Source organism: Rhinichthys klamathensis, unplaced genomic scaffold, assembly GCF_029890125.1.
Source record: "Rhinichthys klamathensis goyatoka isolate OS25496 unplaced genomic scaffold, OSU_Roscu_1.1 h1tg000439l_1, whole genome shotgun sequence".
In the NCBI taxonomy this organism is placed as follows: Eukaryota; Metazoa; Chordata; class Actinopteri; order Cypriniformes; family Leuciscidae; genus Rhinichthys; species Rhinichthys klamathensis.
Genome location: NW_026606935.1, coordinates 290,238 through 308,720, shown reverse-complemented (window position 1 = coordinate 308,720; position 18,483 = coordinate 290,238). Strand labels below are relative to the sequence as shown.

At 38.3% G+C, this 18,483-nt stretch overlaps 1 protein-coding gene across 4 annotated transcripts in view; it reads right to left on the bottom strand.

The window, feature by feature from the left end:
* Positions 1-18,483, bottom strand: part of grb14 (growth factor receptor-bound protein 14) — a 114,529-nt gene that overhangs the window by 56,375 nt on the left and 39,671 nt on the right. The window contains exon 1 of one of the 4 annotated variants that reach the window (XM_056236129.1): positions 1,769-1,907. The exons of the other annotated variants lie outside the window; for them this stretch is intronic. Coding sequence (XP_056092104.1) covers positions 1,769-1,831 — 63 coding nt within the window. The 5' untranslated portion in view covers positions 1,832-1,907. Of the gene's footprint in view, positions 1-1,768; positions 1,908-18,483 lie in introns of those variants that run through there. 4 annotated transcript variants of the gene reach the window in all.

Below are 18,483 nucleotides of genomic sequence, written 5' to 3'. Positions count from 1 at the left end.
ATATCTCACAATTCTGACTTTACAACACGCAATTGCGACTTTACAACACGCAATTGCGACTTTATATCAATAAATTCTGACTTTATAACACGCAATACTGACTTTATAACACGCAATTGCGACTTTATATCAATAAATTCTGACTTTATATCTCGCAATTCTGACTTTATATCTCGCAATTCTGACTTTATATCTCGCAATTGTGAGAAAAAAAGTCAGAATTGTGAGATAAAAAGGCACAATTACCTTTTTTATTTTTCATTCTGTGGCGGAAACAAGCTTCCATACTAAACAGCTTTTCTATTATAGAAAACTACATAGGCGCAATAGCCTGGAAATGCAAATATTTTTTCCATACTCTGCTGCTTTATTTTTTCCATACTTTTTCAGACCTGGAAATTCCTCAAATCAAATTCCATACTTTTACAAACTGGGTGGCAATGTCATTTACACAGTGTTTCAAAGGCAGAATGTTAGAATAAAAATAATTCAATTTTTTTTTTTAAAGTGTGTAAAGTGTCCGTCCAATACAGTAAAAGTTTAGTAAAGTGTGCAGTTGGCATGTTTAATAGGCACTGAATTATACAACATCAACGTTTCGACAGGAACTAAAACATAAACCCTTTAGGTTGTAAAACATTTTGAGAGGTTAAAATGTAAACCCTTTTATTTGTGCTAGAAGTGCATTTACATACCCTATGAATACTAATGTAATCACTCACTCTTGCAAGTAATATACTTGGCAGGTATCATGTGAACAGCCAAGCTATTCCCATCCACAATCCTGCATATGAAGATCTGCAGAGAGCCGCTCACATGTTAACAAACCTCCAGCATTGTGCTTGACCTTTCCCCAGCTCTCGCACAAATGTCATTTTATCACCGTGGCTTTTCCGAGAGCACTTCCAGCACTTCCACAAGCTGTCAGATTCACATCACACTACAGTCAGCCCATTGTTTAACTCATCTCGGCCTGTCCGACTGAGTGCCGAGAGTGTGTCTTTTGGCAGCGGATACGGTGATGACAACAACGATGAGGAGATCACAATCCCCTGACAGTGACATTTACAGGTGTTTAAAACGATGCTCTATTCCAAATGCAAAAAAAAAGAGAGAAAGAAATGCTCTGTGTTCATATAAAACAAGCTATTATCTCCAATGAACTGGGTCCACTTCCAAAAGTGATTTACCAGGGAATGTCGCAAGACTGAAACTATGATAGACTTTTGCAATAAATGCAACTTAATGGGTTTGGATACAAAGTTGTTGTTTTTTTCCATTAGCATCAGTGTTTTGAATTAGCATCAGTGAATTAGCAGGGGAACATAAGTTGGGACACACCTGCTTATTCTTTATTGTGATTATTTTCCACAACTTATAACAACAGTAAAGTAATAAAAGCTCGTAAATAACACACATGGAAAGATGGGAATAAAGTAGTGACCAAAATGAACACAAATGAAAACCTGTTTATATTTGAGCTGATTTTTTTTGGCTAGATTCCAGATTTAAACTATCTGGATCAACCATATATATATATATATATTTCCCCATTTAAATCTAAATTTACTTCTGATCAAAATGAGAAACACAAATTCTGTCAAATGTTTTCAAAATTTTCACTGTAAGTGTTCGCCTACTAATACACAATGAGAAATCATGTGCGAAGGTTTTGTCTGCAGCCATTGTTCAAATAACGATTAAACCTCTCGCATTACCAATTAATGTAATGTTTCTGTAAAAACACATAAATAGTAAATGTGCATACCCTTTTCTGCAGGCAGAGAGGCGTGATGGCGGGCAATGTGACTCTTCTGGCGTGGAAATTCATACTTCTGTCCTCGGCACGGATCACCTTCAGATCTGCTGTTCCTCTGAGTGACCTTTTTTTGTTAATAAACAGCTGTAGCCGTGAAGTTAGTGGACGTTAATGTCTGCTCTTTTAAATCTTTGATAAACCTCTCGAGTCTGCTTTCCGTCCAGGGACGCCGTCCGTGTGAGACTCGCAGAGAGATGATTCTCCTCTAGACTCATCCTTCTGTGGCCTTGGGAACTCGGAAAGTGTTTTTTTTTTCCCTGCAGAAAAAGTTCCACATTCTAATAAAAACTCCTGATAAAATAGCCGCAAAAAGGAGTATAGTTGGAACATCAGGGAGGTCTGAGAAAAACTATAACTTTATCTCACGGCAAATGATGTGACCTCCACTGCAGATAGTCTCCCAATAAAGAGCTGAGGACAGCAAAAACTATTCCTGGCTTTGTGAACATTAAGAGTTATTTGGTCACATTACAACCCTAGTGTTATAGGGTTAACCAGCCCTCCGGGACAAGACGCTTTTAGAGTGCAGAAATCCCACGACGCATCGACTCCTAATAACAACATTCATATCAACTTTCATATGAGCGTCCTCATCAGGACATGGAAAGATGTTTTTCTTATTTCTGTTAACTAAACGAAATGAGTTCATGATGCAGGTAAAATTGAGGCTTAAAGAACAGAGAAAAAAAAAAGAACAAAATAAAATAAAATAGGAAAGACTGGTAAGTGAGTGAATAAATAAATAAGAGATTTGAATTAAAATAATTGAAGCTAATTTGAAAGACTAGCAAATAAATAAATAAAGCCAATTTGAAAAGACAAGGAAATAAATAAACAAACAAGTGAATTGATTTAAAACAATTTAAGCTCATTTATAAAGCAAATAAATACATTCATGAATAAATAAATAAATAAATAAATAAATGATAAATAAAAAGAGATTTGAAATAAAACAGTTGCATCAAATTTGAAAGACTAACAAATAAATAAATAAATGTAAATCTAATTTAAAAGACAGGTAAATAAATAAATGAATAAATAAATAAACAAACAAGTGAATTGATTTCAAACAATTTAAGCTAATTTATAAAGCAAATAAATAAATAAATACATAGGCTACATGAATAAATAAACAAATTAATGATAAATAAAAAAGAGATTTGAAAAAAAAACAGTTGCCTCTAATTTGAAAGACTAACAAATAAATAAATAAATTTAAAGCTAATTTAAAAGACCGGTAAATAAATAAATGAATAAACAAAAGCGAATATAATTCAAACAATTTAAGCCAATTTGAAAGACTAGCAAATAAATAAATGAGTAAATAAAATGAATGCATAACTAAATATAAATAAATAAGACAATCAAATGAAACCAATTGGAGCTCATTTAAAAGCAATTAAATGTATTTAGTAAATAAATAAATAAATATAAATAAATAAATAAAAACAACTGAGGTCTATTCATAAGGCTAATTTCTAGAGCTCTGAGCTACAGGAATGCGCTGTGTTGATAGCTAGGCCTGTCATGCACTAACGTCCTCTCTCGTTCTGCACTGAAACTGACTGTGTAACTCTTTTAGATTTCTGTAGGTGGAAAGTATCTCATTGAGGAGGAAGTGGAGTGCTGACATGAACCCAAAACTCACCGCTGGAGAAGGAGAGGGAGGGGTTATCGAGGAGTCTCAAGTTACATGCATGCTCATGCAGAAAACACAAGACTGACAAACACTGTGCAGTATGAATTATGAGTGCACTGATATTGACAATCTACTGATACCGATACGCAATAAGGGCATATATTGATAACCAATACATGGCCAATATTAAAGGTGCTCTAAGCGATGTCACGCGTTTTTTAGGCCGAAACATTTTTTGTCACATACAGCAAACATCTCCTCACTATCCGCTGGCTGCCTGTCCCCTGAACACACTGTAAAGAAACGCGGTCTCTGTAGACACCCCAGGCTCCACAAACGGCAACAAAAACAAACTGGGCTAACCCGCTCCACGAAACATGACAAACAGTTCCAGCCAATCACCGACAAGAAGGACTTGGGGGCGGGGTTTGGGGGGTTAGTGCGCGGATGAGGAGGAGGGAGGGTCTAGCTAGCCTCCCTTTTTTTTGACAATACTTTAAACGTCAACAAGAAGTGACGTCACCCGACATCGCTTAGAGAACCTTTAAAGGGATAGTTCACCCAAAAAAGAAAATTTGCTGTTAGACCCTCAGGTCATTTTTTTTTTTTCTTCAGTAGAACAGTAAAGAAGTTTTTAGCTGAAACCGTGGTCCTTGGTGATTCGTATAATGCAAGTCAACGGCTACCGTCACTTTAAGAGTCAACAAAAGAACGCGCTCTGTTCGCTGAGGCTGTGGATTACAGGTAATAATGTTGTAAATAATGTTCAGTTTCTTGAATCGTACGATCGTACGCTTCATATGACCTCAATATATCGTCAGGAGTCATGGGTATTCATTTTGTTTAGCTAAAAATATTCTTTAGTGTTCTACTGAATAAAATTGACAACTACTGTACATCTTGGATGGCCTGAGGGTGGGTCAATTAACGGCAAATTTACAATTTTGAGTCAACTATTAAAACTTTGTTTGCTTAACAACATTATACAGCAGGGTCTCCAAATATGAAATGAAATAACAAAAAACAACAACAACAAAAACATAAAATAACAAAATAATATAAAATTTAAAGTAATTAAAATAAACCATTTTAAAAGGAGGGATAAAATGCCTCTCCTGTCTTTTCTTTGTGACGTATGTATGTCCAATCAAACTCTACAGTAAACAGGTTCTGTGATATGCCCTCATGCTCAAAAACCATGAACAAAACTACACCGGAAAAACAACAACAACAACAACCCAGATTATGGGTTATACGGGTTCACTTGCAATTAAAATAAACATGTGTTTTGTGTGGTGAATTATTAGCTGTCAAGAGCATGAAAATAATCAACAATGAATTTCATTATTAATTATTGAAAACCTTTTACAGTGCTGAAAAACCCACTATAACATTATAAAAAAGAAGAAAAAAACATTTTTAAAAGCACAAGAGTTTCATATGGGCTGTCCTGTCAGGTGCTTTGCTGGATTACTTCTGCTGTTTAATGTCTTTCAGAGGTCAATTTCACCAGTGCATTACTTGCATTGAATTCTTAACTCTAAATGTTAGAAATTCAGCTTGTTCTAACAGCAAACAAGTCTTCAAAGAATTCACTGAGTGAGCACATCTTTTCTAATATTAGGATGTAAAATATCCTGCTTTTATAATCACAGAAATAAAATAAAAAACCTGAATAATTAAAGAAACAATAAACTGACTTATTATCAACATAATCATTAGTTACAGCCCTGCATGAAAACATTGAATTTCACACTTCTGCTGCTATTAATGCAATTTTAAAATGGTCCATTTTCCCATGTAGACATGTCATATGTCACGATTTGGTCTTGTCTTGGTCACGTTTCATGCCATTGTCATGTTTTTGTGTCTTGTAATGTGATTCCCTGTTTGTCATGTGATCCTGCATGTGTCTTGTCATTGGTTAATCGTCTGTTCATTGTTCACAGGTGTCTCTAGTCTTGTCATTAGTCTTGTATTTAAGCCCTCATGGGCTGCGTTTACATTCGGCATTAACATGCGACCTGTATCCGGATGTTGTCCACATACACATTGAAAAGACAAGTGTAAACGCACTTCTGATGGGAATGTTATCCGATCAGCGTGTCCCGGTTTTGAGGTAGTCGAGGACGCATTGTGATCGGATCTCAGTGTCATGTAAACGCAATCCAGCCATCGTGTCTGCATTCACAGCCGGACGTCATATAAATGAACAAGAAATTGGACTTATTTGAACCTTACAATAAACATCAATCTTTAAAACAGTTTATTTAGACTTGCATGATACTATGTGTGTCATTTTTCATTTATAATTGTGCAACGTTATCTGAACGAGGCGATCGCCTGTACAACCAAAGTCAGTCGTGAGATCTTAATGAAGAACAAAGCTGCTTTGCAGAGGAATAATCAGATTTTTTTATGTTTTAAATGTTGAATGCAGGGTTCTCAAGTTTAATCAAAAGCTTGGAGTGAGATCACATGCGGTTAGGGGAGGAGCCCAAGGGGAGGAGCCCCAGTGGAGCCCCGCCCACCAATTTTACCCATTGTTCATAATTAACCAGCTCAAATTCAAATTATAACAATTGGTAAATCTGATAAATGACAGAGCAATTCATCACATCAAATATACTCTTTAATGTTATATTTCAAAATTACTAAAATATAACAAATTGCTCCAAACAGTTTGGAAAAACAAATCTTTTTGCATTTTCCCCTGACATCTTTGAAAAATACAAATGCAATGGCAATGATTATAATGTATGTTTTGACAGGATATAAAATATTACCCAGAGCACTCTGCCTTAATACATGTAGCCTTAATGTAACTAGAAAGACTATTAATACAGTATAATATATAATTTAAAATAAAATTCAATTCTTCAATAAACTTCATTCCTTCCCATAGCTACCCACTAACATTTCCCTTAGCAAAAGCTTCTGGCTTGGTTGCAAAGTAGTTGTAGAGTTTTTGACTGCATCAATAATAATGTATACGATTGGCTATATATTAAATGTTCTAGCCTAAAAATGTTAGACGAGCTTTCTTCCAACTTATCTTCTCCATCATGGCCTATGATCACGACGTGTGTTCGCGCGATATTATTGGTTACCTAGTAACGAACGTACGGTGGCCGAGAATGTGTGTGCGTACGTTCGCGCGATGGCCGAGAATGTTCCGTCAACTTCCGTGTGTTCGCGCATCTATGTTTCCTAGTAACGAACGCAATCTGGCCGAGATACGGACGCGCTGGCGGCAGGAAACTTCACTTTGTGTGCCTGCGCCTCGTATACAACGTTATATAAACCTTGCAGGACAACTTGGTTGGCATTTCCTTTTCAGCGTGAGAAATACATGGTGTGGCGTGTGTGCGTGTGAACTGGTTGAATTGCGTGTGTCTCACGGCCAATGCGTGAGACTTGAGAACCCTGTGAATGTTTTTATTGTTTCAGCATGTTTATCAATCTCCCATTTCAGTCAATATAGTCATTGCACGCTATAACCTTAAACCCAGATGATTGATGATGTGACTTGTTTAACATGATCAACCCAGTTATTTTTGTACGATCAACTCTGGAAGTATTCCTTCGTTCAAAAAAATGAATTTGATCTAAGACTGGAGATTGCACAGGAAAGTAAAGTGAGTGAGTGAAAGCAATAGGTAGATTGTTTAATTGGTATCATCTTTACTCTTAATCTGGTGTCATGCCACAGACCTAATTGAAATATTATGCAGGAAACTGAAATCCAAACGGTTATCCAGATACAGAGGCTACTTAGGCTCAATCCCAATTCACCCCTTGGCCCTACCCCTTGTTTTCGAGTGTACCCCTTGGCCCTTAAAACAGAGTTACAAGGGCCAAGGGGTTGAAATATTCCCCTACGAAATGGAACAACCCTTCATGAACCCGATACGAGTTTTTACAGGATTTCTCCATGACAACGACTGACAATCAGCGCAGCTGCTCTTAACTTTGAGGAAACATGATGCTTATAACGTTCCTTCCTCGAAATGTATGTCTTTTCTGTTTCGGAAAAGTAATTTATTATACAATTTCTTAATTTAAATGACTATATCATTATTATAAGAGTAAACAAAGTGCACGGTGGTGTCATCTGGCGCTAAATTGAAATGTTTAACCGTTTGTGAAGCCATCTCGCCGGTGATTCGCGATGTATTCTGCGAACTTTCTCGTAGCCCTCCGTTTGGAGTGTGCCTCTGAAAAATCTCCGTTTCGAGGGCTATGTAGACCTACCCCTCGATCTAAACAAGAATCGGGACACCAAGGGCCAAGGGGTAGGGGCAAGGGGTGAATTGGGATTGAGCCTATGGCCCTGTCCCAAATGGCGCACTTCATGCGGACTTTCGGTCTCGTGGACTTAAATTGCGCGTGCTCGCCGAGTCTATGAGTCGCCGCTCGCCGAGTCCCATTTAGCATTTTAACGCCCTGAAGTGTGCTCAGCAGCGCCCCCTGTGTACCCTTGAAGCGGTCTTCCGTGAAGCCCGCATAGATGCAGGCTCCGCGCACTTTAACTACCCAGGAATCCTTGCGAAAGGCCAATCAGACGACGGATGGGAGGAGATTTCGCTCACGGACAATTGTTAACATGGCTGAGAAGAAAGTATTTAAGTGTAATTATCATTACGGTTTTTATGACAAGTTTATACAAACATTATGATCATCGACCAGAAACATAGGCTAATAATAGCGAGCTGAATAACACGATCGCATTATGATTCATTCAATAAATAGAACAGAATGTCAGGGCTTTACTGAGTCATATGTAAACAGCACAACAATAGGCCGCATATTTCCCCGAACCTGCAGCTCCTGTCCATAACAACAATCAGACCGTCTTCCGGTTTCCGGCGTGACGATCGAGTCTGTCCCAAAAATACCTCTCAATGCGCCCTTGCAGACTCGCGCTAAGGGCCCTATAGGTCTGCACTACATGACGTCACCGAAGTGTGGACTCTGAGGAAGTCCACAAGTCCGGAGTGTGCCATTTGGGACAGGGCCTTAATGTGAGCAAATGTAAACGCCCCATGTCCTGATTGGCTAATGATCCGATCTGCTAGATCACGGTGATCACATGTTAATGCCAAGTGTAAACGCAGCCATATGTTTTCGTCAAGTTTTGTTTCACTGTAATCTCTGTCGGTAAGCGTCATGTCATGGCCTTGTTTTATGTTTCATGTTTCATGTTTCATGCTTCATGCCATGTTTTTGTTTAGTTAAATTGGTAATGGGTTCTCTCTACAACTTGCGTGGATCATTACACATATTAATACTTTTGCATATTGTTGGGACTATGCAATTTGTAGCAATATTACTTTTTTAAAAGACATTTTTGTACAATAAACATTTTTAGTACTGTGGTTGAGTCACCACTTCATGTCCAATATGTGAAATCTGAATCCTGAAGCAAAACCATTTGAGAACCAGAGATGTATTCCTCACACCATCCCCCATAAACACACACACATGTATTCTAACACCATCCCCCATAAACACACACACACACACACTCGGTTTTCTAATCCCACTCTCACTTATCAAGCACAGTATCTGCAGTCAGACTGTGTTCATCCAGCATGTCCACACAAGCTCCACGAGCTGTTAAGATCAGAACAGGATTCCATCATTCCCTCATCCTCCACGCCACTGACCAGAGACAGAGAGAGAGAGCGGCTCGGTGTCTTTATCAGCTGTGGGCAGTGGTAGCACAGACAGACAGGCGCTACAACTTATCACAGAAATGGAGAAAAAAAATAAAAATAATAATCGAAATGACTGAAGCTACTGATAAGGCAGTCTCTTCGATTCTCAAAACACTGACCGACTCAGACACAGCGGCCTTGACCGTCCCTGAGAGCCAAACAACAGAGCAGTGTGGTAGAGCTGGTGATACACACATCGACATCTTGCTCATTCAAAAGACATATATATAAATATACACACACACACACACACCGGTCACTTTATTAGGTACACCTTGCTATACCAGGTTGGACCCCCTTTTGCCTTTAGAAACTTCCTTAATTCTTCGTGGCATAGATTAAAAAAGATGCTGGAAACATTCCTCAGAGATTCTGGTTCATATTGTCATGAAAGCATCACGCAGTTGTTGCTGCAGATTTGTTAGCTGAACATCCATGATGTGAATCTCCAGTTCCTCCACATCCCAAAGACTGTGGAGGCCGTATGAGTTTAGTGAACTCATTGTCATGATCAAGAATCAAGTTTTGATTCTATCAAGAGATCATTTGAGCTTTGTGACATGACGTGTTATTCTGCTGGAAGTAGCCATCAGAAGATGAGTACAGTGATGAAGAGTTGGCCATGGTCCGCAACAAAACTCGGGTCGGCTGTGCCGTTTAAACGATGCTCAATTGGTACGAAGGGCCCAAAGTGTGTCAAGAAAATATCCAACACACCACTACACCAGCAGCCTGAACCGCTGATACAAGGCAGGATAGATCAATGCTTTTATGTTGTTTACGCCAAATTCTGACCCGACCACCTGAATGTCGCAGCAGAAGTCGAAATTTGTGTAGATTGTAGCCTCCGTTTCCTGTTGTTAGCTGACAGGAGTGTCAAGATTCGCTTCAAGTGTCAAGATTCGCTTCAAGATTCAACGTGTTGTGTGTTCAGAGATGCTCTTCTGAAGACCTCGGTTGTAACGAGTGCTTATTTGAGTTACTGTTGCCTTAAGTTTCTATCAGCTTGATCCAGTCTGGTCATTCTCCTCTGACCTCTGGCATCAACAACCATTCTCTGTAAACCCAGATGGCTGTGCATGAAAATCCCAGTAAATCAGTAGTTTCTGAAATACAACAACCATGCCACGTTCAGTCACTTAAATCACCTTTCTTCCCCATTCTGATGCTTAGTTTGAACTTCAGCAGGTTGTCTTGACCATAGATATCCATAATAAAGGCTAGATGTCTTACGGCGGAGTCTCTATCGTCATCACCGGCGGCCATCTTGCCACAGGCAAGCTTTCTGGCGGGCTCTGTGGTGCCTGATGTGAGATGAGTGATCAGCACGAACACACTCTTATCTCGTCGAAATCTTGACGGATTTACAAACGGTTTGGTTTCTTACAAACGTTATTAACGTGGCTATAATTCTGGATGATTATTTATTTATACACTTATTATTCATAAGTATGCAGTGTCATAACTACATCTCTGACGTTTATAACAAACCAAACCGTTTGAAAATCGGTAGAAAATTGAGCAAGTTATGGTTATTTAAAAAGTACATGCACCGTTAAAACACAATGTTACGAGTGAGCGAGCTGCCTGTGACAAGATGGCCGCCAGGTGCGGACGTCGACCTCCATTGGCCAGCAGCGCGGACGAGACATCTAGCCTTTATTATGTATATCTATGGTCTTGACCATGTCTATCTATGGTCTTGACAGTTGCTGTCATGTGATTGGCTGATTAGATATTTGTGTTAACAGGTTGAACAGGAGGGAGTATCTAATAAGGTCACGCTGCTGCCGTTTTAAAAACACGGCACTCATATTGAAGACAATTGGAAAAATATGTTAGCCTCTGAAAAAAACGCTTTGGTGGACACTCAAAAAAACTCTAGCGCTCAAAATCCACATAGAAAACTAAAAGTCATTGCAGAAAATGACACCATCATCATAAGAAATATTATTGGAGCTGCAATTAAAACATTTTCTGACATGTCAAGATGTCTTCTTGCTTCTCAAATAAATGTATCTTTATTTAAGCAAGCATATTAAGATATTTGTGTTGGGAAAAATCCTTTTTGCAGTGTAGTATAGTGATGCTTACCCTAACAAACACAGTACAAAGCAGCCTCGCAGACACTGTAAGAAGGAGGTAAAACGCTGAGAGGAAAATCTGGGGCAGATTCCAGCTGAGATTCTTAAGGCCTTGTTCTGGATGGCAGTTCTGGGATCATGTTTCACGTCTCTAGACATGTGTAGGACACGCAGGCTTGCCGGACCGGGACACAGATAGCCCCTCTCTCTGAGTCATGAGCTTAAAGCGTCTGCAGGCCATGTGTCTGTCCGCCGAGAATCCACAAAACTGCAGCATGTCTCTCTAGACGGGTCTTTTTCTCTCTTTTCAAGGATCTTGTTTCACTCCTTCTCTTCTTAATGATGGCTCGACCATCAATTGTCATTCACAAACCTTTGCTTTGCTTCTTATGAGCACTAGTTTATTACTAAAAAATAACCAAACCATTCTTCTAGCAAGTAATAGTATAACTGTAGGTTGCTTATTTTTGCCAAGCAATGTTGTAACTCAGTGGATTAATCTGATCATATTTTACTTAATAAATAGTTGATTAGCCAATTTTTTGGACCAAATGCTTTTTATTTTGTTTACATTTTTAGTTTATTTGCACATATGAGGTGGCCTGAAACTGATCTGGGAATATCAGAACACATGAGATTTTTTGCACATGGATTCTGATATTCTCAGATCAGTTTTAGGCCTCATTCATATGTCATATCCGATCTGTTCACATGGTTCAAGTGACCCAAATCCGATTTTTCTTCCCATGTAATGTAAATGCGGCCACTATGTCGATATAAAGTCTCCATAAAACATGGAAACCCAACTGTATGAGTGTGTGTCATATTAATAACTAAATAACGTCAATTGAGAAAGCAAACGATGAATAGAAAGATGAAAAAAAAACATATATTTGAAATACATCTTTGGAAACCTTATGTCTTTTGATCAATATAATGTTCCCTTGCTGAATAAAAGTATTAATTTCACCACCAGATGCGTAGAATCACTGGACCTTATTCACAGAACACACGCAGAACCAAGTTGTGTGTAAATCGTTCATAAAATCATTATTTAAAATGGTTTTATTAATGTTTTGCACAGATATTTGTTCTACTGGTGTTGAATGGTCATGAATGAGGCTCACTGTGTAATTAAACCCGAGCGGTTTTCTCACTGCACGCATTGTTTTCGGCACGCTGGAGCAAAATGTCTCATTTACATGTGAGCGTTACTCTCCAAGATGTGCGACGTGAGAAAGGGGAAGTACAGTGAGCGGTAACACACCTAGCCAGGAAGACACATCACGTCTGTTTGCGTTTAAAGTGCTTGAAAGTAGAGCTGGGTATTCGCAAAGTTACATTCTGTCTTGGGAAGACAAATTTAGCCAACTCAGCATATAAAGCAAGGCCAAACGGTGGTGCGCAGAACGAGGGAGCGATAGCATTTATGGCTAATAATACCTTGTCCGTTGCCTTGAAATATAGCAGCATGTTCCAAGTTAGTGTCGGGGGAAGCGAGTAACCCCTGGTCCTTGAACTATAATGGGCAGTGTTGAGTCGTGCTGAATGAAGCTGTAATTTGCTCAGACGTGGTTCAGGCTTACATAATCGCTATAAGACGATATTAGCCAGAGTGCCTTTATAACTATTACAGCGATAAGAGAGATGAGAGACGAGAAGCTGAGATAAGACTTCTGATGGACACATTGCCTGTGTTCTATAATGCACGTGGAATTATATATTCAAAACACAATGCCATGAATATGTGTTACAGAAACTTAAACGGTTCAAAATGAACATTTTGTCATCATTTGCTTTTCTCACAACAAAATTACTAAATGTTAACTAAAATAAAAACTAATTCTATATATACTATAAAAATAACACTGGTATGAACTTTTGCCATTTTAATTTTGAAAATGCCCCTATTATGCAATCTTTAAGGTTCCTAATTTAGTTTTTGAGGTCTCCTACAATAGCTTTACATGCATCCAATGTAAAAAAAAAACACATTCATAATTGCATAATATACATTGCACATCACCTAATGACTCAAAGGGTCTCATTCACGAAACACGAGCAGAACGATTTTTTGTGTAAATCGTGTGTAAAGTGGTTCTGGCGTAAATTTTCGGTTCGTATTTTCCAAATGTTAGTTGGTACAAAAGAAATCTACACCTGCTCCCAGCCACGCGTAAATAGTGCGTTTAACATCCGAACGTTTTGCTCATTGATAACTAAGGCTGCATTTTAATTCACCTTAATCGGGTACATATTTACACAGCATTTTGAAAAAATATTATATATAGTAATTGAATACGTTTTTTTTTTTTTTTTTTACTTCTGGGAGTGTTTGATTAACAGCTGAAACTCCATTAACTGCATCTGTAATATGCTGCCAAGCTTGCTTTTTTTAGGACCTGATACGCCACTATGTAGCCTACGCTTGAAAATAAAATGTGTTGTTTTGAATGAACTTCTGATAATAAAACTTCTGAGAAATGTTTATTTTTATTTCGCTTTTGAGAAGACATGTTGAAATCCTTCGTTTGGTGTCATAAAATGATACCCATATATAGTTGTCAGTCGGATATATGGGCGGGATTTATGGTAATTGAGAATGAGTGTGCACGCGCGTCCCATTTACGACTGATTGGAATTCATTAACACACACACACATTTTACTATCACATCTGACATTTACGAAGTATTTGTGAATCAGGAGATGAGTTTTCGGGAAGGTCTCTTTCCGCACAAATCACTCTCATATTTACGAATGTTTCATGAATGAGACCCAAAGAGTCTGAAAACGGTTAGATTGAAGAATCCAATACATGTCGGAAACTGAACACCTATTACTAGACCTGAATTTCAGCTCTAGATCTTCCTCAACGCTTGATACACAGATACGAACAGTAACGATGGAGTGGGTTTTTCCAAATATCAATTCCAGCACGAGTCCTCATCCTTTTGAAATGCATCCAAGTGGATTTGCAGCGCTGAAAATAGCGTCTTCTCAACACATCGGCAACACGAACCAACTACAGCGTTTGAGTGCGGGTCAAAGTAGACGTTGTTCACAAGCAGCCAATGAAAATCATATGCTGGCATTATGCAAAATTGTTATATTGTTATGTTCGTTTGTAACAGGGAGTGAGAGTGGAATTACTGACGACTCGTTTCAGCAGTTCAGAATCGATTCTTTCTTTTGGGAGACAATAACTTAATTTGCCGTGCACTTTGATCTTTAAAACTTTGCAGACCTTTTACATTCACAGACACACTGCATGAAAAGTAATATTCAGAAAAATAGGGGCACTTTAAACTCAAGAACAGACAAAAAAAAAAAAAAAAACCTTAAAAGTACTATACCAGTAGTCAATTTTCTCCTCAGCTATCATTCTGCAATGTCAATATTGTGGTCACATATAACTAAACCTGTTATCAGTCATGTGGCATACAATGGTGGACAGTAACAAAGTATTTTTTACATTTCTACATTCCATAAAAATATAGTTTGTCATTATTTCGAAGTAAAGAATAAGACCCAATACAATATCCTCATTCCTTCTTTTGAACCGATTCTTCTCAGTGAACATGTTCAAAATTTGCATCGAATGATTCATTTGTGAATTCGATCGCAGTAGTGGACAACTCATTAAACTGATCTTGTCCAACTATAAAATAAGTCAAAAGCTGGGAGAATTGTGATCTCCAGTGCACTCATTCTGTGTTTTAAAGAGGCAAGAAAACAATAAGGGGGATGAAACGACATAAGGAATATAATGCGGAATTTACTTAAAGGAAAAAAAGGGTGAGTAAATGAAGTTTACTCAACCTCTTTTGCTTCAAGTATATGATTTCTATTCGCAGGGTCTTTTCAAAAAGTTCTCTGCGTTCTGACACAGAAAACCATCATGCAGTTGAAGACTAACATTGTCCAGATCCCTCTCATGGAGCATTCACTGTGGGGTATAAAACAGTTTCACTGCATATGGATCAACTCAAGTGTGAAAACGGATCAGGGCTGGTGTCTGGGAGAGGTTAGCGAGGCCGAAGACAAGAAGAGGGCTCTGAGACAGCACTTCCAACTCTATGAGCCTTTGTCATGTAAATGTACCATGACACTGCAAACACAGAAGTGCTTTCTCACGACTGAAATAGCTTTTAAAGACCACGTAAAACAAAGCCAGGGCCTCTGGGCTCAGCTGCTAATATAAAAAGCATGGGACGAGGCTCCGTTTTACATCAGTGCAATTAATCTAGAACTTTTGTGGTGGGATGCTTTTCTTGCAAAGTGGTAACAAACCATGTGTTCTGAAGCGGGTTTGATATCGGGAAAATGCTGCCCTCTTGATGCCAGTGACAGCCACATGCATCGCTTCATGCCCACCTAGAGGAAAGTTTATTGCTTCTTCTTTGGCAAATCTGACACAGTTTGAGACATTTTGAGCTCTCTTCTGAAACTCTAAAGGAAACACGTGTGAGATTCCCGCAAAATGTGCTTATTCCTCAGGAGAAACATCTGAGACACAGAAGTCTTAAACAAAAGTCTCCATTTGCTCTCTCACTGGTGTGTAGGAGAAACAAGTGAGATATTAAAGAGATTTGTGATTTTATTTTTCAATGGGCAGAGCAAGAGTCTTTAACAAAGAACATCAGAAGCATCGAATTTACAAACAAATCAAGTGACTGACGCTTCGCGTGCAACAATCGAAGAAAGAAAATCTCCCACATTTCTTTAAATCTAAAAAACCAATACTCTAACACAGACAAGAGGGAATCATTAGCGCTGAGGTGAAGGGGGCGGCTGGGACAATGATTCAACACTTTACTCAAGCTCTCCACATCTATTCATCAGAGTCTCAGGGCAGTGTCTGGGGGCAGGGCAGGGCAGGGCAGGGCAATGATGTCATCGCTTTCTGCATGCTGACCGTGTGACTCAGACGTGCTGTCAGACAAACAGCTGTGCACACTAACATTCTCCTTTTGTCCTGTATGGAGCAACGTCTCAAAAGACCTGCCAATCAAATGACCCCGGGACACAGACCTGTGCAGGACCTGACCCTTCGCTAAGCCCCGCCCCTTTGGTTACTATCGCTAAGACAAGCTTTTCAGACCGGCGCATAGGAATTAATTCAGTAATGTGCTTATAAAGTGATTTGTGAATTATAAAGTGAATTTGATACATCAGGCTTTTATGGCGCATACATTATGAGAATATGGAGCTTTTACTCAAGGAGGGAAAAAACACCTCGGTTTTATTCAACCTGATCCCTTTATTATAGATTATGTACCGACCCTGTTTATTCCATTGTCCAGAAAATTGATATTTTATTTAAATTTTAATTTCCTTGTGTATTTAATGTGTAATTTGTATCATTTTATGTGTTATCTTGAAACTTTATCTTGGCCAGGTCGCCGTTTCAATTGAGAATGTGTTCTCTACGTGCTTACCTGGTTAAATAAAGGTTAAATAAAATAAATAAATGAATAAAATAAATTCAGAGGCCAAAACTGAGCAAAAATATGCAATTTGGTGCAGTTACAATAGAGTGAGATGACATTCTGATAGCTTGTAATGTACATAAATGAGATCTTCATAATAGTATAACAGATTACTTATATAAAATGCATATACAGTAAATATCAATTGTCAGTATAATCAGTTGTCAGACCAATAATCAGTAAAATGATATTTAAATGCTTAGTTTTATGATCAAAGCTCTGTAGTTTTTATTGTGGGGGCAAAACATATAATGTAATGCAATACAATGATGACTGAGAGATGAACAAATACACGTTCCTTAAAAGCCTGATGATAATATTTGATACTCACATTTGAACATGAATTTTCTGAAAATGTTGTATGGATAACCAAAACAAAAGCTGATTCAGTCCAGTAAGTGTTCATCTTGAAACATTACAAACAACACTCTAAAAAATGCTGGGTTGTTTCAACCCAAATTTGGGTCAAATATGGACAACCCCAAATGTTGGGTTAAAAATGTCATTTCAAATTTTAACCCAACTTCAACTTTCACTTTCAACTGTAAATTTTTTAATTACATTTTTAACCCAACATTTGGGTTTGTCCATATTTGACCCAAATTTGGGTTGAAACAACCCAGCATTTTTTAGAGTGAATATTAAAGTCATTCTTGCATTTACTCCATAATAATCAGTAAAGATTTCACAGAAAAAGGTATGCAATAAAAAAGTACCAGGCTGAAGTTGGAAATTTTCACAATAATACTTAAAGGCCAGTTACTTGCAAAAAAAAAGTATGAACTATCAATCAGACGACAGAAGGTATGTAGTAGATTGTGTGCAACAGGTTTTTCATATCAAATATGAAACAGTAGGATTTATAGGTTTAAAACACTGAAACACAATGATCCTCCATACATTTAAAAAAAGAATAAAAACTATAAAAGTAATAATGCAGCAGTTGCTAAGGTACGATTGGTCAGTAATGTTTTAAAGGCAGGGTTTAGTAAAGGGTCAACTGCACCAACAAGACCTCAGGAGGTCACCGACGCTTCACAGCTGAAGCTGAAGTATCCCCCCTCCCCTAAATCATCCAAAAACAAATCCCACATAATCCCATCAGCGCACTCAAACAATAGCAGGCCAGGCACTGGAGAATTGCAATCAGCAGCTAATGCGGTGGATCAGGTAACAAGACCTGGATTGTATCTTGGACACTTCAATGCCAAAAAAAAAAGAAGAGTTCGCACAATCAAGCTCTTTAGATGATGTGCCAGAGCAGGGATTCCCATTTTGCTTGGTTTGTTCCACATAGGCAGATTAGGCATGCCAGGAACGCAGTCAATCGCCTCAGTATCACCTCAGCCTGGCCCATTATTTACTGCAAACGTGTCCATTTACAACCTGATTTTGCAGCGTTGAGTTTTGTAGCCAATCACAGGCATGTCTGTTGAAAGTAATGGCCAATCAGAGGTGACCGGTTGGGAAAATTCGCCCACAATCGCTCAAAACACTGAATGAGTTTCTGTTTAGTACCAGTTAAAGTTACTAACAATAACCCATTATAACATTTAAAGCATAGAGGCATTGTAAATTAGAGATTTATTGTGCACTTTCATTAAATTCATTGATTAAAACGTGAGTTTCCGCAAGTGTGCTGAAATCACTGAGCTTGCGCTGAATTTGAAGAAAAGCTATTGTTTTTCAAGAGACTTTTACTACATACTTACATAGTACAAAAGAGTGCTA